Source organism: Chiloscyllium plagiosum, chromosome 32, assembly GCF_004010195.1.
Source record: "Chiloscyllium plagiosum isolate BGI_BamShark_2017 chromosome 32, ASM401019v2, whole genome shotgun sequence".
Lineage (NCBI taxonomy): Eukaryota > Metazoa > Chordata > Chondrichthyes > Orectolobiformes > Hemiscylliidae > Chiloscyllium > Chiloscyllium plagiosum.
The window spans coordinates 20,966,872-20,989,624 of NC_057741.1; the positions used below are offsets into that span (position 1 = coordinate 20,966,872).

At 38.4% G+C, this 22,753-nt stretch overlaps 1 protein-coding gene across 3 annotated transcripts in view; it reads right to left on the reverse strand.

Moving 5' to 3' along the window:
* intu (inturned planar cell polarity protein) overlaps window positions 1-22,753 on the reverse strand; it is a 119,081-nt gene that overhangs the window by 14,214 nt on the left and 82,114 nt on the right. For all 3 annotated transcript variants that reach the window (XM_043674187.1, XM_043674188.1, XM_043674186.1), the window contains 5 exons: window positions 19,798-19,851; window positions 15,953-16,015; window positions 11,412-11,633; window positions 7,005-7,499; window positions 3,278-3,375 (listed from right to left, as the gene is read on the reverse strand). In XM_043674187.1, the coding sequence (XP_043530122.1) occupies window positions 3,278-3,375; window positions 7,005-7,499; window positions 11,412-11,633; window positions 15,953-16,015; window positions 19,798-19,851 (932 nt within the window). The remainder of the gene's footprint in view (window positions 1-3,277; window positions 3,376-7,004; window positions 7,500-11,411; window positions 11,634-15,952; window positions 16,016-19,797; window positions 19,852-22,753) is intronic.

A 22,753-nucleotide genomic window follows, 5' to 3' on the forward strand; every position in this document is an offset into this window, starting at 1 on the left:
TTATTGATAATCACTGGTAACATGGAAATTCTCCCAAATCTCTCACATCGGACAGGAAGAGCACGTCACTCTACTAAAGGCCATCTTTGCATCTTAGCAATTTATAGACGTATTCTTACTGCTCTAACAAACACTGCTCTAGGCTAACTTAGTACCCATATCTTATAATATTTAAAATTTAATCAAGAGACAGATCTTAATAAAACAAATAATCAAAGAAGAATCCACTTTACTCACTATTGTAGATTTACAAAAAGTAGTAAGGTTACACTTAAAAACTATGCACTTAGCTGCGCCCATGCTCTGAGCTCCCCTACACAGGTTCCTCCACATTTAGCTGTGAATTTCACTGTTTGCTGATTTTCCTTAGACGCACTCCGATGTCCAGAGATACTTGAACTCACAAGCAAAGGCAGTAGCTGTGCTGATTCACTGCTGTGTCAGACAGCAGTGTAGGTTTCTTTCTCATTTGAATCACTGTCCATGTGGTCTCTGCCTTTGTCTATTTTCCTCCTTTTAGTTGTTGCAAAGGGGACTTCATCTCATGTATCACCATATTTCTCTCTTCTCAGCAAATCCTTTAACTGCATCTAGATTATATTGCAGGGCAAGACAAATCCAGGCACATCTTTTCTACAATGGAACCATATCTTCTCCTCCTTTCTTGCTTTAAAGTGCAAAGACCCAAGATACTTTTAATTTCTAAAAAAGAAAACTGTCATTTCCTCTATCCAGATCTACAATCACTTCCAATTTCAGCCCCATCCCCAACTACTCTCAGATTGAACACTATCATGGAAAATTTCATTGTCAGTGATGCCAGTAGGTCATATTGATAGGGGCTATACCATAGACCTGAACTGAAACTTGTACAGCCAGACCCAGAATACAAAGGAACTGCATGACACAGTACTGTGAATCTACCTACAACAAATTGCAGTAGTTCAAGAAGGAGCTCACCACAACATCTCAAGAGCAACCTAGAGGTAGACAATAAATGCTGGCCCAGTCCAAGTCAGCAACTATATCCCATGGAAGAATTTTTAAAACGCTTGACATTACATTGAATTAATTTAGAGGATTTGTTACAAATTCATATTAAGCAGCACTTCAAGGTTGACAAGGAAGATCTTATGTAACTTGATTTGCATATACCTGTGCTCTTTGTCAAAAACAAATTCCCAAATGAAATCTCAGTAAAGCAGTAATAATGTGAAAAATGTATTTTGTTTTCAATTTGTGCACATTTGGGCGGCACAGTGGCACAGTGGTTAGCACTGCTGCCTCACAGCCAGAGACCTGGGTTCAATTCCAGCCTCAGGCGACTGACTGTGTGGAGTTTGCACATTCTCCCCGTGTCTGCGTGGGTTTCCTCCGGGTGCTCCGGTTTCCTCCCACAGTCCAAAGATGTACAGGTTAGGTGAATTGGCCATGCTAAATTGCCTGTAGTGTTAGGTAAGGGGTAAATGTAGGGGTATGGGTGGATTGCGCTTCGGCGGGGCGGTGTGGACTTGTTGGGCCGAAGGGCCTGTTTCCACACTGTAAGTAATCTAATCTAATCCAATCTAATCTTGCAATGGCCTGACTTTATACAGTGAAAAGCACTAAACTCTGCTGGGAGGTAGGTCCAGAAAAACTCAGTAATCTTTTCTGACTTAGCATATCACATTCAGACACAGTCTGGCATGTCATCAACGCAGTCAAATATATTCTATGTTTATATGCTGCAGCGTGAAATCTGGAAGCATTTCTTTGGCCATTGTAGTTTCAGCCAGGGAAACAGGCATCTGAACAGGTGGGCATTCAATTGACTCTTAGGCTCATTAATCTTTTTTGGGTTCCTTATTTGAAGAATGTACTCTATTTACAAATGCCTTATCTATCAGTTCTATCGTGCAGCTTATAGCATTAGACAACTTGGTTAAGTTTCCATAGCTGTCTGCTGGAATTTTTATGGTCTCCAACAGCTGAGCAAGATGGGCTTGTATCACATGGTTGGTCATACTCTGGTCCTCCTCATTCTCAGCATCCTATGTAGTTGTCTGTTTTTCACTTCACACCAGATTTTCCACTTGCTGAATAACAACTTTACCTTCTCTCTGGCAACACTTAACTTTCTCACAAGTTTATCCGTACTTTTAGGTCTTGAATGTCCTTTCACACGTAGATTTTAATATCAAATGATAGCTTGCTCAGGGCTCTCTAATTTTGTGCTTTAGCATGGCTCAACTACATTTTGATTGGCAATTTAGCTAGTCGAGAGTTACCAGTCTGAACCTTTAGCTTATGGACATCACCCTGTTGGAGCTGCTACTCTGAGTGAGAATGGCTGACAACTTTGACAGATTTGGAATCTAAATCTGATTCAACATGTTATCAGACTTCTGGATTAGTGATGCTGGAAGAGCACAGCAGTTCAGGCAGCATCCAAGGAGCAGTGAAATCACCGTTTCTGGCAAAAGCCCTTCATCAAGAAGCCCTTCATCAGCCCATTCCTGCATACGTACAGCTCCACTGATAACATCAACCTAAACAAAACTGCCAGCCTGCACACTCCAACATACAAAGCTCTGTTTGCTGTAACTCAGAAATCTTTGTTGAGTCTCAACGCATTAAGTTCAAAAATCCTCAATCTAATTTACTGATTACTTTATATGACCTCAATTACTTTACCTCTACAACTATCTCTAGCTCTCCACTCCAGTCCGTTTTCATTGATTCTATGATCCCAATATCAAATAAATAACTATATCTAGTCAGAGACTGATTTTCAGTCATCTTGGTTGCACTCTTTGACAGTTTAATCCTAAACTGACCTCCTTACTGATTCTCTTTTCACAGTTAACAGTTATAACATTTTTCCTTTTGATCACCTCTTCTTGGTGTTCGATGGACGTTTGATATCCATTCTCCCCTTCAAAGAGTCATGGAATATTCTGTACCCTAATGTCAATTTTACATTTTTTTTAAACACATGCATTATATTTCGGACATGATTGTCAGCACCTTCAATGCTTGTATTTTGCGTACATTCTTTTTAATGCTCAGGAGTAATATCCAACACAATGTGTATAATTCAAAAGGAACTTCAATGATATATCTTATATCATAAAAGATGCTCATAACAGATCTTATTCAAGATAGTAAAGAAAACAAGAAACAATGAAAACAGAAACTGAAACCAAGGTCAGAAACTAAAGGGGAAAGCCATAATCGTTGTTACTAACTATAGCATAAATACGTGTTTAAAAGTCTTAAATTAAAAGCTTTAACTTACTTTGTTATGCTGTATATTTCCTCCGTCTCTGACTCAGAAAGGCTTTTTTTCATGCTTCCCAGATAAAATGGATTGGGAAAGTTTTGTTTCTTCTTGCTCTGAAATAGTTTATTCAGTTTTTAAACCAATTCATTCTGAGTAAATGTATTAAAAGATCAATATTAATTAATTTTCATTAAACAGCTACCTTTAAATGTAAAGCGTAAGAATGGATTAGATCTGGTTAGCATTGTTCTACTTTCTTAAATATACACATTTATGTGTGCATTATATACATATATATCTGCGTACTCAATAGGAAAGGCAACACATTCGTGCTATTAAGCATGGTGATGACGAGCAGAATCAAATCATTGTTGCTGTTCAAAAAGTATCTGATGAATCAGGCACTTTAACAGAATTATTATACATTTTACTATCACAGAAGTTTTCCAAGTTTATGAAGAGAATTTCCATTTCACTGTTTAGACAAAATTCATCTGATACTCAAATAGAGCACAGACAATCTCAATGTCTTGCCAAATGAGGCACAATTGAATGACTAAATGATAACAGTTCTAGGACAAGCTTTCGGGGCTTTATTCCTTCTTCCTGAAAGAGAAGGGACGCTCCAAAAGCTTGTGTCTTCAAATAAACCTGTTGGGCTATAACCTGGTGCCGTGCGATTTTTGAGGAGAAAGTGAGGTCTGCAGATGCTGGAGATCAGAGATGGAAATGTGTTGCTGGAAAAGCGCAGCAGGTCAGGCAGCATCTAGGGAACAGGAGAATCGACGTTTCGGGCATTAGCCCTTCTCCACCACTTCCTGAAGAAGGGCTAATGCCCGAAACGTCGATTCTCCTGTTCCCTAGATGCTGCCTGACCTGCTGCGCTTTTCCAGCAACACATTTCCATCAGCCGTGCGATTTTTGACCTTGTTCAACCCAGTCCAACACTAGAACCTCCACATCCAGGTTAAGAGATTGAAAACTGAAAACACACATCAAACGAGTTTATCTTGCCTTATGAAACTTCCAGATAATGTTCAGTTTTATGGGAAGTAATCTCACCACCAATGACACAAATGGAGGGAACAATTTACATTGAAGCAAATACTTTTTGTGAAATATTCAATAATTTCTTGGATCCTAAGGGCTAGAAGATTTGTAGTTGTTATTCACTTTACTGTTTAAAAAATAATCTACTACTTCCCAGGGTGTCCAAGCGTTTATTTACAACCCAAACATTAATGACACTTCTAACTGAAATTCTACAAATTACTTGTCAGTTCCAAGTTGTGCTGTTCTAAGGAATTATCTGGAAAGCATTCTATGTACTCCTCTTTCACGTTACTACCAACCTAATTTTTCTAGTTTATTAAAGTCACCCATAATTACTTTTGTCCCTTTACGACAAGTATTTCTTGGAGACTTTCGCCAACACTGTAGTTAGTTGTATGGTAACTTGTTTTTCCTGATATTTCTCATCTTTACCCAATCTGATTCTACATCCTGATCCCCTGAACGAATGTCATCTCTAATTATAGCACAAATGCTATCTTTCATTAGCTGAGCCATCCCGCCACCTTTACCTAATTTTTCTTGAAGCAATATACCCTTCAACATTTAATATCGAAAGCATGTCATCCTGAAACCATATTTCAATGGCTGTCAGATCATATTTATATACTTCATTGTGTCTATCATTGTGTATTTTGTTATAAACGTGCAATCAGATACAGAATCTTTACTTTTATCATTTCATTATCTTTCTAACATCTTGTCTTAACTGTAGGGCAGTATTGTGGGATAGACCCATGACTTTTGATTTTCATTTTTCAATTAGGTTACTAAAATGATGTTTCAGACTTAAAACATGAATGGATCTTGGCACTGAACAAGAAAAATGAGGACATCAGGGAACTAACCTACCAGTTTAAAGATTTTAATTAACATTAATTTTTGAAAGTGTATTCTAGAACAAAATGCTGAAATCCTCTACTCTCAAAATGCAGAATGACACCTTGTATGTGGTAAGGCAAAGATAAAATCCAAGGCCTGCTGGTAGTATGATTAATATTATCATACACCTGATGGAGGATATGTAATTTTGCCGAAGCCTTTCATTTTGTACTCATCAGGGCATTTTGCAAGATGACAAGGGGATTCAAAAGGAAAAACCATGGTGGTTAGCACTGCTGCCTCATAGCATCAGGGATCCACGTTCGATTCCAGCCTTGGGTGATTGTGTAAAGTTTGCACATTCTCCCTGTGTCTACATGGGTTTCCTCCCATGATCCAAAGATGTGCAGGTTAGGTGAATTGGCCATGCTAAATTGCCCATAGCGTTTGGGGACTTGTAGGTTAGGTGCATTGTTTACAGGTAAATATAGGATATGTTAATGGGTCTGGGTGGGTTACTCTTCCGAGGATTGGTGTGGGCTTGTTGGGCCGAAGGGCCTGTTTCCATACCGTGGGAATTCTATGAACCAATATTTATGGTGAATGAGAGGAGAGTGTTGATTGGTAGAGATGTGTCATGTGGAATGCACCTATTAACGCTGATGGGCTGTAAACAGTCAAGCTGTTAAATTTCAAACTAGGTAGGTTGAATCTGATTGGTTAGAGCATTGCCCTGAGAAATGAACCAGCAAATAGATGTCACCTATTTTGTTGAGTTCGAACCGGAAATGTGTATACACTCTCATTATATCTACAAACAACAATGTCCTGTGTATTAACATACGCAGCTTCCAGTGCACACAAGTGCATAAAACTGTGAGCCTGACTGACAATTCTATATTGTTTGTCAGCATAATTCATCATGTATTCAGGGCTAACCAGCAAATGCTGTCCAGTTTTAGAATCACATTTTCTGTTAGACACTGAGTTGCTGGCTTTGCAGGTACAGGCTAGAGGGCTTATGCCCGAAACGTCGATTCTCCTGTTCCCTGGATACTGCCTGACCTGCTGCGCTTTTCCGGCAACACATTTTCAGCTCTGATCTCCAGCATCTGCAGACCTCACTTTCTCCTCCTAGTTATGTATAATACCTTGCTTGCTGCGAACAGCTGACGGGACATGAAAATAAAAATTCTGGACAGTGGGTCAGGCAGCATCTATGGAGTGAAAATGCTTCGAGTTTAGATGACTTCGTAAGAGCTCAAGGGACATGCTGTCAGATATGATCCTTCATTCTTTGGGATGTAAGGCGTACATATCTGTCATCACATTGGCACTGAAATTCATATATACTGAGTTAAAGATTTGTATAGCGTAGTTCATTTCCCAATAGCAATTTATTGCTTTAGATTAGGCATAGAGTGGAATAACCATCAGCTTTCCTTGTAAAGGAAATTGATAGCATTTCTTGCTAATGACACTTCACTTCCCCTTACCCCTCACCCCTGCAGAATTTCACAAAGGGCATGAAAAGTAGTGGAAACTGACTGGAACCAGGTTCTAATAAGGGCAAGATACTTGGAAATCTGAAATAAATGCAATTAATGCTAGAGAAACACAACATGTCTGGCAGCATCTGTAAAGAGATATACAGTTAATGTTTTGAGTCTGACATGAATGTTCTTCAGAACCAGGTTTTAACCAGAATTCTTTTTCACTTGTTCTAATAACAGTGGCTTTCCTTTGTCAAAGGCCATGAATTCTAGATTAATGCTTTGAATATAATCGTTAAAGAACTGGGGAAAAAAACATGTACATGTTATGTACATCTTCAGATTTCTTTCCTCACCTTAAATATACTTCCACTGCCCTCAGATCCACCAGACCCTTGGGATTCTCTTCGAGGAAGCCTCCTGACTGTGTCAGATGTAGAATATGGACTAAAGTTCATACTGAAGGAACCAGCATCTCCATGTCTTTCACTAGTAATATCAGAGACACCAGTGTGCCTTGGAGGACTGGATTTCTGTATCCTTTGGCTGGAGTCTCCAAATAGTGCCCTTCGACTTGTTGGTGATTGAATTGATTTAGTTGCACCTTGAAACTTGCTAATGATAGGAGAACTTTCAAACTTATCACGAGAAGAAGGAAAGAACCAATCAGCACATGACAAACATGCAATGGAGGGACTATCAAGTCTTTCTTGTATTCTGGCTTCTAGTCCTTCAAGCTGAAGTAAGGTGGTTTTAACTTGATCAACATAAACACTGTCAGGTCCTGGATTTCCATTTACTTTGGATGCACACCCTCCTGCTTCCAGCAGCACACACATCATCAAATGTCTCTGAAGAGAGGCAACTGTTAATTAATCTTTTCATTGTATGTACTATAAAATAAAATATTAACAATAAGGTCCAAGTACTATTGATTAAAGGAAATTTTAAGGGCTACAGATAAAGAACAAAGAAGTGATATTAACTAGATATCTTTAAAAAAAAGTTACAGATATAGCAGACCTTCTGACCCCATTCCACATTATATGCTTCTTTATTTCTTGAAGGTATTTTGCCTTTTTACAAAAAGTCTTAAGCCACCCAGAACTGATAAATACATACAGTAAAAAGGAATCAACGGTTGTGGTATTCTGGTCAGTAAGATATCAATTCCAAATATGATAGTAATAAATTGTTCCACAGAATATTTGTAGATTTTTCCTATTTCTGCTGTTTGATCATTCCTTATAAAAGTCACTAATAAGTTCAGAATCATTTAAACTGAGAAATTCTGGTAACTCTAAATACAGCATCCTGTTTTATACATGGAACTCCATTTTAAAATTACAAAGTCCTCCCCAAAGTGGTTACAGTCTTCAGTCAGCTGCAGCTCAGTGTTAGCACTCTTGCTTCTGTCATCGAACTATGGATTCAAGTTCCATTCCAGAGATCTGAAATTCTGGGTTGTCACTCAGTGTAGTACTGATGGGGCTCTGCAACTTTGGAGCTACTGTGAAACCAAGACCCTTTCTCAGTTAATATCTGAGCAGTTAAAATCCCCTATTATGCTTTATTATTCTTATAAAGTTCTCTGGAAATTCATTACATGTTTGATCCTCTATCTCTCCTTGACTGTTTGCAGGCTTTATAGTACAAATCCAAAAGCATGTTTGATTCTCTTGTGTATTTTTATGTCTATCCACGTGGCCTCATTTGATGACTCTTCCAAAAGATCATCCTTTCTCACTGCTGTAATGGATTTGTTGAACAATACTGAGAATCCCATCTCTTCTCTTCCCATTTTCCTTTCCCCTGTTTCCCAATAACCAGGAATATTGAGCTGGCACTCTTGCCCATCTTTAAGTCAAACCTTGCCCATCTTTAAGTCATATTGATGATATCACCTCAACTCATCTGTCTTATTCCTTATGCTCCTTGCATTAAAATATATTCTATATAGCCTTGCTGAATTCATTTCTTCCTTATCTTGCCCAATAATGCTTTAATTTTTAATTCCACTTCAGCTACTCTTCCACCTGATCTATTTGTCTGTATCCCACATCCCTTCAAATTTGAATCTGTCCAAAGGGAGTTATCAATTTTCCCAATGTTGTTGTTGGTCCCATTCCTGTTCCAATGTAACCTGTCCAACATGTATAGATCCACCTTTCCCAAAAGAGTCCCACTGCCTCAGGAATCTAAAGCCACCCCTCCTGCACCACCTCTCCATCCTCATATTCATCTACTCTATCTTCCTCTTCCAACACTCACTACTGCAAGGCAAAGAGAGTAATCTAGAGATTACTACCTTTGAAGTCGAGCTTTACAATTTCCTATCTAACTCTTAAGTCTGCTTACAGGACCTCATTTCTCTTTCCTCCAATGCCATGGGTCCCAGTACGGACCATGATCTCTAACTGTTTTTCCACTTCAGAATGTCCTGCAGCATTTCTGTGACATCCTTCACCCTGGCACCTGAGAGGCAACATATAATCCTCGAGTCATGTCCATGGTCACATAGGCCTCTGTCCATTTCCCTTACTTATGAATCCCTGACTACTATTCTCTCCACCAATGACAGCTGGACCACCCACAGTGCCTTGACTCTGATTGGCCTCCACAGATGAACTAGAAGAGACAACTGCAGATGCTGAGAGCCAGCGTCGGAAAGTGTGGCAGTGGAAAAGCACAGGTCAGGCAGTATCTGAGGAGTAGCAGAGTCGATGTATCGGGCATAAGCCCTTCATCCAGGAATTCCTGATAAAGGGCTTATGCTTGAAACATCAACTCTCCTGCTCCTCGGATGCTGCCTGACCTGCTGTGCTTTTCCAGCACCACACTTTTCAACTCCACAGATGAATTGTCATACTCGCAGTTATTCAAGGCTGAACAACAGTTTGCAAGCAAGATGTACTTTGTCAATTCACTTTGTAACTGACCAATCCCTTTCTTATGTCTGGCAGTCATCCATTCCCTCTCTAGCTGTATTACTTTTAGCTGCAAGGTGACCATATCCTGAAGCAAGCTATCGATGAACCTCCTCCTTGTGAATACACCACAGTATCCCCAAATGTTGCTCAAGCTCCAAAACACAGAGCTTGAGTTGCTCCAGCCAGAGATGTCTCTACTGTAAATGATAATCAGACCACCTCAAGCATCTAGGATTTCCCATCTTCAGGCACAGCTTAAATAAATACAATATGGGCTCTTGCTCCAACTTAAGAAGACTATAAAAATATTTTTCTTATTTATATCAGATCAACAATCAATACCACCTAAGTCAAACAAGTGAAGACATTAGTGTGATGATGTTGCTGCTTTAACAAGGTTATGTTGTCCATGGCTTCCCCCCCGCAAGAGGTTTTAACAGACACAGACTCTGAAACATCTAGGTTTGAAGGGTTTTAGGCACAATTTGATTATTGCTAACAGATACTGCCTCAGACAACAGGCTTTCAAGTTAAAAAGAACTTGTACAATAAAAGGGGAGCGGCCAGTTCTCCCAGCTTTTCTCTGGTTTAATTTGGTTTTTGGTAGTCTGGCTATTCCCTGAAAGCAGTCAGTCAGTTGTAAAGCTGCTGGACCGAAGAGAAGCAGGTCCATGCTGACCCTCTCTCTCTCTCTGATGTGTCTCCTGTAAGACCCTGTGTTTGATTTTATCTTTCGTACCAAGGGATGTTTATGGGGATTGTTGCAAGTATTTGCAACAGCATCGTTAAGTTGATATAATCTGTTGGGTTTTCACTTAGGTTAAGTTAGTCGATATTCTGTTCTCTTTTGTTTGTGTTGCATTTGGTAATCTTGTAAATATGTTTTGTTTAAAACTAAGTGGTTTGACCTCCTGGAATATCCATGTTACACCTGCTTAAAACAACTAGCAAAGTTAGGGTACTTTTCTGAAATGTTTTGAGGGGTTCTGGCCTATAAAATATTAATTATTAATATAAAACATTTTCAGTTGCACTTACAGGCCTTAACTTAAACCAATATTCAGTCATGAGAGAAAAGAGAAAACTCACCAGTTACCTACTTGTTTTCCTGTGATTTCACATTTTGATTTTAAGGAAGTCTGCCACCTGCCTGTCTGTTTTTGGGACCACTCTGCTCTCACTGCTCCTTTTAACCTTGTTGCCACCACTTCTGAGTCTCACAGAGGTGTGCTGTCAGGCTGTCTGCTGCTGGGATCTCTCTGCTCCTTTTAACCACGCAAACTAAGATTTTAAATGAATTTTGATGGACGTAACTATAAAGATAATTTTCAACAGCAAATGATTCTGAACGATTGCCACATAGAGATTTCACCTCAGCCAGCATTGGACAGATAATCTGAATTTCACATAAATGCCTTCAGCTTTTCTGACAAAGTGCACAATTCTGTTTTCTTTACAATTTTATTTGCAATTCACTTCTTGTATCTTATTATGCAAGTTGGATCAGCTCATCATACTTGATAAGTGGTTTTCACTCCATATTTGAGCTGTTAAAATTTGTACTAGTGCATTAATCATTTTCAGTTATAAATGTTTCTTACTGTTGAAGTCAATTAGTGACTATATAGAATGGACATTATTTTAATTAAGAAGGCAGTTACACATTAAGATCTGAATACTTTATAACAATGGAAATTACATCAGTAACAGAATCACTATATGAAGGACTACAGCTCAACAATATACGAACAATAATATTTGTTAACTTATTTTGAAACTGGACTATATTATGTATCAGAAGAAAGTATATATGAAGTAATAAGTAATGCCTACCAAACCAACAATTAGCAAAAACTGTCTTCCTTTTGGCTCTTGATAGTCCTCAATGATCAGTTTGTGATTTCTTGGAAGGTATCTACATGGGAATGTCTCACGCCAAATGATCAGCTGACCAATCCTTTGCTCTGCTGCGAGGGGTAGTAAGCAATAATGCTGGCAGTAAAGTGAGATGTCAAGGAGGTCATCTTTGGTCAAATGACTACCAATCAAGTAACCCTTAAAAATAATACAAATTCAATAGAGTAAGTTGAGCAAAGTATTGTTACAGCGTTCAATAGTAAAGAAAATGATTTAGAGGTGCTGGTCTTGGACAAAGTTGTGTCCTACAAGTTCTGTGTCATACGATCTGATACTCCACAACCACTTGATGAAGGAGCAGCGCTCTGAAAGCTAGTGCTTCCAAATAAACCTGTTGGACTATAACCTGGTGTTGTGATTTTTAACTTAGTAAAGAAAATGAAATGTAAAAATACAATTTTATTGAAAAGCAATTCTGACTATTTGCTATGATGCAACAAGCATTTTCAATTTCTGAAATAATTGTAGGTTGTACACCAACATCAAAATGTCATGACAAATTGTATGCAAATTTTAACTACATACAAACACTTCCTGTTCTTCCATTCAGCCTTCTCAACACTCATTCAAGTTCTTCCCAGTACTGAGTCTGCTCTGGTGCTCTTGCTGAAGTAAAAATATATTTGCTCCTGAGGACGCATAGTGAAGATTCACTGACTGATTCCTGGGAGTATGGGAATGTCCTATTAGAAGATACTATGGGGACTAGGCCTATAGAGTTTAGAAGAATGGGAGGTAATCTTATTGAAACTTACAAAGAGTTGAAAGACTAAGACAAGGTGGATGCTAAAAGGATGTTTCCCCTGGCTGAGGAGTGTAGAACCAAGGGACAGAATCTTAGAATAAAGAGCAAATCAGTAAAATGAGATGAGGAAGAACTTTGAAATTTTCTGCTTCAGAGGATGGTGTAATCTCATTGATTAAGTTCAAGACAGAGGCTGTTCGATTTCTACATTAAAAAAAAATTCAGATGTGGAAAATCGGAAAGAAAAGGCTGGAAAACTCACCAGATTTGGCAGCATATGGGGAGAGACAAAGTTCTAAATTTTCAAGTCCAATTTGACTCTTCTTCAGAACTGTTTGGGATCTGTAGAAGAGTCACATTGGACTCAAAATGTTAACTATGTTTCTCTCCACAAATGCTGCCAGAATTACTGAGTTTCTCTAGCACTTTCTGTTCCTATTTTCATTAGATTTTTAGTTACTAATGATCCCAGTTTCAGGACATCTACTCTGGGCTGGAGAGGAACTTGGAATGGCAGTGGGGCAAAGTAGGAGGTTCTGCATCATCAGTATGAGGAGCTAGGCACCAATCAGAACTCATACAGTTAATGGTAGTGTCCTAGGTAGTGTTGAGAAATAGCGAGACCTAAGGGTTCAGATACACAGATCTTTGGAAGTTGTGTCACAGGTTAACAGGATGGTTAAGAAAGCATTTAGCATGCTTTTCTTCATTGTTCACACCATTGAGTATAGGAATTGGTTTGTCATGTTGAGGTTGTTCAGGGCATTGGTGAGGATAGTTTTGGAGTACTGTGTACTGTTCTGATTGCCCTGCTGCAGGAAGGATGTTATTACACTGGAGAGGGTTCAGAAAAAATTTACCAGAATGTTGCTGGACTGCTTGGTTTGAGTTATAAGGCGAGACTGGATAGGCTGGGACTTTTTTCACATGAGCATAGGAGGTTGAGGGGTGAATTAACATAGGTTTATTAAATCATGACAAGCATAGATAAAGTAAATAGCAAAGGTCTTTTCCCTAGGGTTCAAAACTAGGAGGTATATTTTTAAGGTGAGAGGAGGAAGACTTAAAAGGGACCTGAGGAGCAATGTTTTCACACAGAAGGTGGTTCGTATGTGGAATGAACTGCTAGAGGAAGTGGTAGATGCAAATACATTTACTACTTTTAAAAGACATGTGGACAGGTATATGAATAAGAAAGGTTTAGAGGGATATGGGCTGAACGTAGACAAGTGGGGCTAGTTTATTTTGGGAAACTTGGTCAGCCTAGAGCAGTTGGACCGATGGGTCTACTTCGTGCTGTACGACTCTATGACTCTAACCTTAAACCTTATAATCTCTGCATTATTCTATAAGCCATGTGTAAGTTGGTGTAGTGCAAATCAGATTAGAGAAATGAATGCATGGCTCAAAGACATGGTAGGAGAAGTGGGTTCTGTTTCAGGGGTCACTAGTGTCAGTACTGATGAAAGAAGAATCTGCATTGATGGGATGGCCTCCACTTCAGCCACGTTGGGGCTGGTGTTCTTGCCAACCACATAACTACAGAAGTAGAGAGGATTTTAAGCTATAAGGGATATAAGTTGGAAAGATGTGGTAATTCAAAGAGTTGAGTCACGACCAAATGGAAAAGGAAAAATATAGGAAATAAAATACAGACGATGGACAGTTAGTATGAATCTAAGAATCAACCAATAGATAACACTAGAATTTACAAAGCAAGTGGATAATAAAACTAAACGCTCTATATCTGAATACACATAGCATTCAAACAAAATGGATGAATTGAGAGCGCAAATTGAAATGATTAAATATTATTTGGTAGTCGTTATTGCAGGATGAAATGGACTGGGACCTGAATCTTGAAAGATACAGAACACTGAGGAATGAGAGGAAAGTAGGAAAAAGTGGAGTATTAGTTCAGTTAAATATGATTGTATTAGTACAATAAAGTGGGATGGCTGAAATTCAGGAAATCAAAATGTGAAATAGTTTGGGTAAAAATGAGAAATAGTAAAGGCAAGAAGTCACTTGTGTGAGTGGCACAAAGGCCCCTTAGCAGAAACCAGTCAGGTAAGGTGCAAAGGAAGAAATAATGGCAGGTTGTCAGAAAGGCATAATGATAATATGAGAGATTTTATTCTAAATATTGACAGGAGAAGTCAGATGGGCAAAGGTACAGGTCATTCTGCTATTAGGAGACAGTTGTGTTCCTCCGCAACCTCACGCCATGGAAAACCGCTTTAACAAATCGTGCTGTAGAAGATCACTAATAGAAAATCACTAAATCCATTCAATTAAACATTCGTGTTATCCAAACAACTTCCATAATTAATTAATCGCGTTATAGCCAATTTGCGCTGACGAAATGCGTGTTTATAGCAGAAATCATTAAATGTTTTCAGGATAGTTTCTTAGAACAGCATGTTCTGGAACCAACTAGTGAAGAAATTTCCCAGAGCTGGTACTGTGCAATGAGATGGGATTAGTTAGTAATCTCATAGTGAAAGCACCCCTAGGTAGAAGCAACCAATATATGATCAAAGGGGAGGGAGTCCAAGATTACTTTTTGAAATTTGAAGAAAGGTAATGATGGTTTCACAAAAGCAGAGCTGGTAAAGTGAATTCACTATTTGTGTTAAAGGATGGGTTTACAAGAGATGCAACAGCAAACATTGTGGTGTGCCACAAGAAACATAGCTGAGACCTCAACTGTTTACAACTTATATAAATAAAATGGATGAAAGGATACAATACAGGTTCCAAATTTTGCTGATGACACAAAGATAGGTATGAAAGTATGTCATGATACAGATTTTTTAAAAATTGACATCGGATAGGCTAGGCTTGTGTCCACTGGAGTTTATAAAAGCAAGAGCAACTTAACTGAAACATATAAAATCTTGAGCAATTTTAACAGGGCAGAGTTGGAGAGGATGGTTCCACTTGTGGGAATATCAAGAACTAGATGTCAGTGTTTAAAAATAATTGGCCACCCATTAAAATTCACTTTGGAATTTGAAGTCAGAAATGTCCACAATATTTCAGGGTTCTGACATGTATCATGACATACAGCACTAACATTACATTCAATTCTAAATTAACGTGCTCTTGCATTTAATAGCATCTATTCAGTAATTTTACATTATGTATATATAATTTTGGAGAGATTTTAAAGGTGTTGGTGCTTGCTTATCAACCAGGCATAAATGATATGGCAATTCAAACTTGGAAATATAAAATTCAATTTGTACTTATTTTAAGAAAGTTTTAAAAAATCAGTGATCTGGAATACAAATATAGTTTACAAGCAAATACATGTAGCAATTTTAGGTGTTATGATTCAATACTATAGAATTCACAACTGACTTCAACATATTGTATGCTTAAAAACCAATAAACCAAAAATAACCACTTACCATTTTTCAACATCACTCAATTTTATTGTATAATCTGGCGTGAAATGCAATTAATAGTTAATGAGATTTCAGCATCAAATTAGTCAACAGAATCTTTCATACTGGTGTGGCACTATTTTCTTATAAACACAAAAACATCATTATATAGCAAAGTCTTCTTGGTCTACTATGTACAAATTATTTAACACACTGAGAATCTAATCATTTTCTTGAAGCAGTAATACAATTTTAGCAACCTATCGAGTTATAACCGACTCCTTCTCTTAACTCTTCTTTTCTAATCAACAACAGCTTACCTTGAAGAAAAGACAAGAACCTCGTATCACATACAGTCGTCGAATGCCAAAATAATCTTCAGACTGAAACAAGTTAAGTAGGTTCCTGGTTATTAGTCGACTAAATATCAAAAAGTAAGTTTGCAACAAGATAAACTTATATAGGAAAATGCATTAATTCTATTTAAATTTTATTTTCATCATTAATGCTGTAATTACATTTCAAATGACATAAGCAAACAATCCATCTCAGATAAGTAAGTGAAACAAGTTTAATTACATTTTGGTGTATATTATTCAGATATGACATTTTTAAAAAACCATACCATTATAATTTGATGTGGCTGTACTAAAAATAAAGTGGTCATATAATTCAGCCCTTATCTCACCTGCCGATTACATTTCTTATTTAAATCTAATGCTGTATGTATCCTTAGACTGTCCTAACCAGAACACAGTTTTTAGCTTTCCCAGAAAATCATTGGCTTCTACTGACACATAAATTAATTTGCCAAATGTGAGTTCAGAGCACAGGGATGCATCCAGCCAGAACATTAATTGAGTATTTGGGCATAAGTTCAAGACAGGTTTTTATTCATCAAATTGTAGACTGTAGAAGACCACATGCAGAGAAATAGCTTTCTCAACATACCGGAGCATAGTATTTCAGGAGGCTCAGGTTTTTGCATCAGCTAGTCAAGACATTTTAAGCTCAATGGAATAAGATCTGCTGTCAACAAGATCTGGTTGCCTACATTTTAACAGTGGTAATCAAAGTCACCAATAGCTTCATCGTCTGCTACTCTGCATCTTTCAGGGGCTAAATTGGAGACATCCAAGGTTAGTGGGTAACAATGTATAAACTTGGGTGACCGAAGCCTTTTTTGCTAGAAAAGACAATTTATATTGATTTTTCTATCCATAATTCCAGTCAGATAGTGTGGATCTTTGAGTTTGCAGCTCCAGCTAGGTTCCCAGAGATATAGAGATTTCATCAACTATATGCATGTGGCAATTAAGGCAACACACAAACCATGTCAAATTATACATTAACTGCTAGAAATGGTATTTATGAAGTTGTGTGCGACATTTCCAGGAAGCTGTCGTAATACTTCATCCTTTGGCAGACCACCCCCCTTCTCTTCACATTTTAAAACTGACTTACAGACCAAAGAATATCTACTTAAATATTATTGCTTATACCTAAAGGGCTGGGATTGTGTGTTCGTCAGCAGGTTGAGGAAGGCGGAATGGAAATAGAGTGATCTGCTCACTCTTACTGTTATGGACCAGACTGAACTCCCTTCAAATATATTAAGGAGATAGCCTAGACCCTAACTTATTTAAAGACAAGTGTAGTGTAATGTGTTATGTTCCAAATGTAACTTGATTGGTTCCACTACTTGGTTTTAAGCAAAAGACACTTTATTCTTAGTCTATGGTTAAAATACAAACAAAAGAAAGCAGAGTTAAGACAACTTTAACTCTATTGGAAAACTTAACAGAATAACAGGTTATTTAACTACTAAATAACAACTGTTCCAATGTAGTAACATTCCATAAACACACTCTCAGCAAAGGCAAATTCAGTAAAACAAATTGTCTCACATGCAATCCTGGCAGCGGAGAGAGAACACTCCAGCTTTTTGGCTGTGTCTGAGAAAGATGTAAAGCAGCTTCCACAACCAAATTCAAAACTCCAACTACTGAAAGCTGAACTATAACTCTGGCTCTGTGGGAGCCTGACTCCACCCATTCATGCTGCTTTTATTGTTCCAACTTAAACAAAAACCCAAGGCCTCACAAGCTGTTTATTTTACTGTCTTGGAAGAAACAGCTCATCACCTATGGCTCAAAACCTCTCAAAAAAAAATCCCAGGACCTCTTAAAGCCATAGTATCATCACATCTCAGCTCATCAAATGAAGCACTGAGTAGCCAATCAGTCGCAGCATGACAGGAAGGCAACAAATTAACAGACAAATGGAAGGGGGCTTCACGCTCAATCATGTGTTTTGGTTGTCATTAATAAACCATGTTGTCATATGACAGAGAGGGTACACATCAATAGGAAGTCACTACAAATTTAAAAGCTTCCTGTTATTTCAATCTTTCTTCATCTTGTACAGTATGCCCCAAAACGTTAGTAAAATTAATTTAAAACACATACTGATGCTGCCAGGTTCACCAGCAGAATCCACTGCTCCTTTTATCCATGGTCCTAGTGGAAGGCCTATTCTTTCACCTTTTTGTTGACTCATCATTGCTGCCATAAAGTACTGCCAATCTCTCAAAAATGCATTGAGCAACAAAAAATTATATATATTTGGGTTGTCAGTTGACAAATTTAAATGTAATCTCAAAATGGGGAGTGGCCATCTGATTTCCATGCTCACTTGTCTTCAATAGTTTTGGAGTCCAGAGTCATGATGATGTATTGCCAATCTGAATTCATCATGGTGTATGGGGCAAAGGGGCACCGAATTCGAGGCACTAAAATCCAAGCCATGAAGCTTTGTGGATCAGTAGAATTTGAAAGGCCTTTTTTTTTGTAAGCTGATGGGCTCTGATCGAGTTTTTTCTCTTGATCTAAACTGAATGTTCAGCATTGTTAACTTGTTTATTTGAGCCCTGAGTGTCCTGAACACTAAGAGTAATAAATAGTTTCCCAAATTGCGTAGACATACATTAAATGCAAATAGAATCATTTCATTGATACAAATGCTTTTTTAATTCTGTAAAGCTTCTATGCTATTTTATAACCATTCTGTTATGTTTCCATCAAATAGGTTGGCAAACACTTGTGCAAAATTTTGAATACAAATTCGAGTTGCTAGTTATTCTTTGGACACAACCAAGTATTATGACACAGAGACAAACAAGTCAAACCAAATCAGCCTTTCTACCTCTATTTGCAACATAGTAACATGAAAAGTTTGAAGATCTCCAAATAGTATCCATTGGTTCCTGACCAGACTTTTGATTGAATAATCCCTCACTTAGCAAATGATTAATATACAGATATTGGTTTTGCATCTCAACAAAAGACTTAACAATCTATTATATAAAAAATAATATTAGCATAAAGAAAATTAAACAACACAGTAAACCGATTAATGTTTGCGCTTTCAACTTGAAAAATCTATTTCCAGCCCTCTTTCACACAAAAGGCAGCGAAGGGATAAATGAAAGAAAATAATATAACTGGCCAGATTAATTAAGTGGCTTTCACATTGTGTTGTTTCACAGGGATAGATTTTGATTCCTTGGTTATTTTTCTTAAATGTTGATCAGAGTTACCTCTCAGCTCACACAGGTAAGGGCAGTAATGCATCTCTCTATACTCTAGATTTCACGAAGATGGTGTATCATATTAGGCAATGGAGGTTTTAAATCTTCAAGCTGTCTCAGCAGCATCTCGAAGATTTTAGAAAGCATCTTGGGAAACACTGTTCAAGAAACAAGATTAATTCTGGCCTCGCGCTGATAGACTGATTGAGGCCTCTGAGAGAATCTATCATCATTCATCAACTGCCACCTGCTTGAACAATGGGTCTCCTCAGACTTGTTTGAACCAACTGCCAGGTACTGACCTTGTTAATAGCCAACTTCTGCTTTGTGTTTAAGCACATTGCTCTTCCTGGGGTGGCTGTGTCTGTTAGAACCTTTTTAAGGATCAGCCTGCAATTAGCCTTCACACCTGAACTTACAAACAAGCAAAACTGGTATACTTTTCTCCTTTAACGCAAGCTCTCTCAAAATCCACAAGTCATTTCCAGCTCATAACTCAAAACTAATACAAGAATAAAAATGAAAATAATGAAAAATCAATGAGCGTTCAAACACAAATTATTATAATTTTATTACCAATTCTCCAAAGTCTGCTGATTCTAGATCACTCATTGCTGTATCAATGTCCACCTGAAATTAGAATAAGTTGAATGCAGGATGCAATGAGGAAAATATATACCAGAACCATCAAATTTATTTTTAAAAAAACCTTCCAGAGGTACTTCACGATTCGGCAGGTGAAAAGTAGCAAGTGACTGCTTAACACATTAAATTTAAATGTGAAATTAAAGATTTAAATACTTGCAAGGATTATTACATATCTGTAAAGGTAGCAATGCCATTCCACCTAACACCAGGGGGAAACGTTATGACTTGTTACCATCATGCTCGCAAGTGTACGGGGATAGAAAGTAAAACAGGTGTCGGGCGACTCCCTTCACACCCATCCTACTTAAGGGCAGCATTTCCACCTTTACCACAATTGCTTAGTTGTGGGAGTAGGCATGCAACTCAGCAACTTATACTGCTGGAGAGCACTAAGTTAGTATCCCTTCTATGGAAGATATTCTGATTAGATGCCCTCTTTCCCTCTTATCCACGTCTTCCTATCTCCGGGGATTGCAAAGCAGGTCCATTCAAAATCCCTGGACTTACCTGACATCTAGAACACACCTTCACATCTCTCTTGGGACAATTTGTTAGTCATTATTCTCTTCTGGTGGTTCTGATCAATGCGATTGACAAGCAGCATGCTAAGGGGGGGGGGGCTTCTTTCCCCAGGAGGGGCAGAGTTTCTACTTTGAACCAATTAAGGTTGTCTACAGCATAGAACATAGAAGAATACAGCGCAGTACAGGCCCTTCGGCCCTCGATGTTGCGCCGATCCAAGCCCACCTAACCTACACTAGCCCACTATCCTCCATATGCCTATCCGATGCCCACTTAAATGCCCATAATGAGGGCGAGTCCACCACTGCTACTGGCAGGGCATTCCATGAACTCACGACTCGCTGAGTAAAGAACCTACCCCTAACATCTGTCCTATACCTACCCCCCCTTAATTTAAAGCTATGCCCCCTTGTAATAGCTGACTCCATACATGGAAAAAGATTCTCACTGTCGACCCTATCTAAACCCCTAATCATCTTATACACCTCTATCAAGTCACCCCAAACCTTCTTTTCTCCAATGAAAACAACCCCAAGTGCCTCAGCCTTTCCTAATACGATCTTTCTACCATACCAGGCAACATCCTGGTAAACCTCCTCTGCACCCGTTCCAGTGCCTCCACATCCTTCCTATAAGTGCCTCCATATCCTTCATTGGGGGAGTGGGAGGTGAGTTGAAGTGTTCGGCCATGGAGCAGTGGGGATGGTCGGTGTTAACTTTTCTGCCTAATTTAAAACGAGCAACACAGAAATATTTAGCTGTAATCTGTAAATATTCGAATGGCCAAGTTCTATTTAAAGTAATAATTAACTACTTTATTTCTTAAAGTGTAACAGAGAATAATTAACTCACAACTATGAAAAAATACTTACTTTAACCCATCTTTTACCTTCCCTTCTATGAAATCAGTTACCAAAAACTCCCAATTAAGATTTCCTAAACCACATTTCTTATCACTCAACCAGGCAGCTTTCAATTGATCTATTTGGATCTTCCTGTGACTTCTTATCTTCCTCATAGGAATTTCTGCATCAGAAATTACAGATTTATAAAGTAGTTTTAAGAGAGCTATTTTTCAGGCAGACTGGTGGCATGGCAGTTCTCCTCCCAAATATTAAATTTTCCCAGTTTTATACCCCAGAGCATCAGATTGTGTCATTGACTTTTAAGATTGTCAATATAATCAATTCAAAACTGGACTGGAGTTTCATATTTTTCGAAATATAATTTAAACTGATTGGCCGAATTCAAATTTGTTTTTGTCTCCAGGCAACGAGCTAATCGAGTTGTTTTACCAAATATTACATTCTTACTTTATTGAGAACATTTGGTGCTGCATCTGATAGTTCTGCTGCGTTTAACCCTCTTAAAGTACACCCAACCCTTCATAACAGTTGGTGTTGGCGTTTCAGAGATGTTCCGAATGTGGAGGAGACTACATCAGGTGTAACATTGGTGGAAGTACAGGTAAATTTCTGTCATATGTCGAAGTATCATTTGAGGCCTTGGACGGAGGTGAGGGGAGAGGTGCGGGTGCAAGTTTTGCACTAAACATCTCTGGGACACCTGAACTTAAAAACCCTACCGCCACGTGCATAAACATCTCAACAAGTGCATGCAGGTCCTGGGTCTCCTTCATCGCAAACCTTCCAATCCAACACCTGGAGGAAGAATGCCTTATTTTCCTGCATTTTTTGATCTTTTAAATTGGATCAAATTTGGAGTTGATCATTTCATATTTGTGATGATGCACTCACTGTGGGGATATCCAATCCCAGAGTAAAATCGAAAAAGGGAGTTATGGCTGCAGCAGGGATTTGGCTGTGCATGAGAAACTCCATTTTTTTTTTAATTAAAGGGATTTGGGTATTGCTGGGTAGGTAAACATTTCCTACGCTTCTGTAATTGCCCAGAGAGCATGTAACAGTCAACAAGGTTGTTACGGGTCTGGAGTCACATGTGGGGTCGATGAGGTAAGAATGACAGATCGCCTTCCCCAAAGGACATCAGTGAATGAAATGGTTTTTCTTCCTGACAACTGACAACTGTTTCATCATCATCATTGGACTCATTGAAGTTCTAACATCTGCCATGGGGAATGTTACCTAAGTCTATGAATTAACAATCTCGTGATAGGTCCATTAGGCCATCGTCCTCCAACATCTATAGTAATGGTGTGAATCCACAGAGATTTAAGGGTTGCTATCATTGAAGCCTCACAGTGCCAAGGACCGGGGTTCGATTCCACCCTCCAATGACTGTGTGGAGCGGCCACATTCTCCGCATGGACTTCCTCTGGGTGCTCTGTTTTTTTTTCTCGCAATCGAAAGGTGTGCATATTAAATGGGTTGCCCTATAGTGT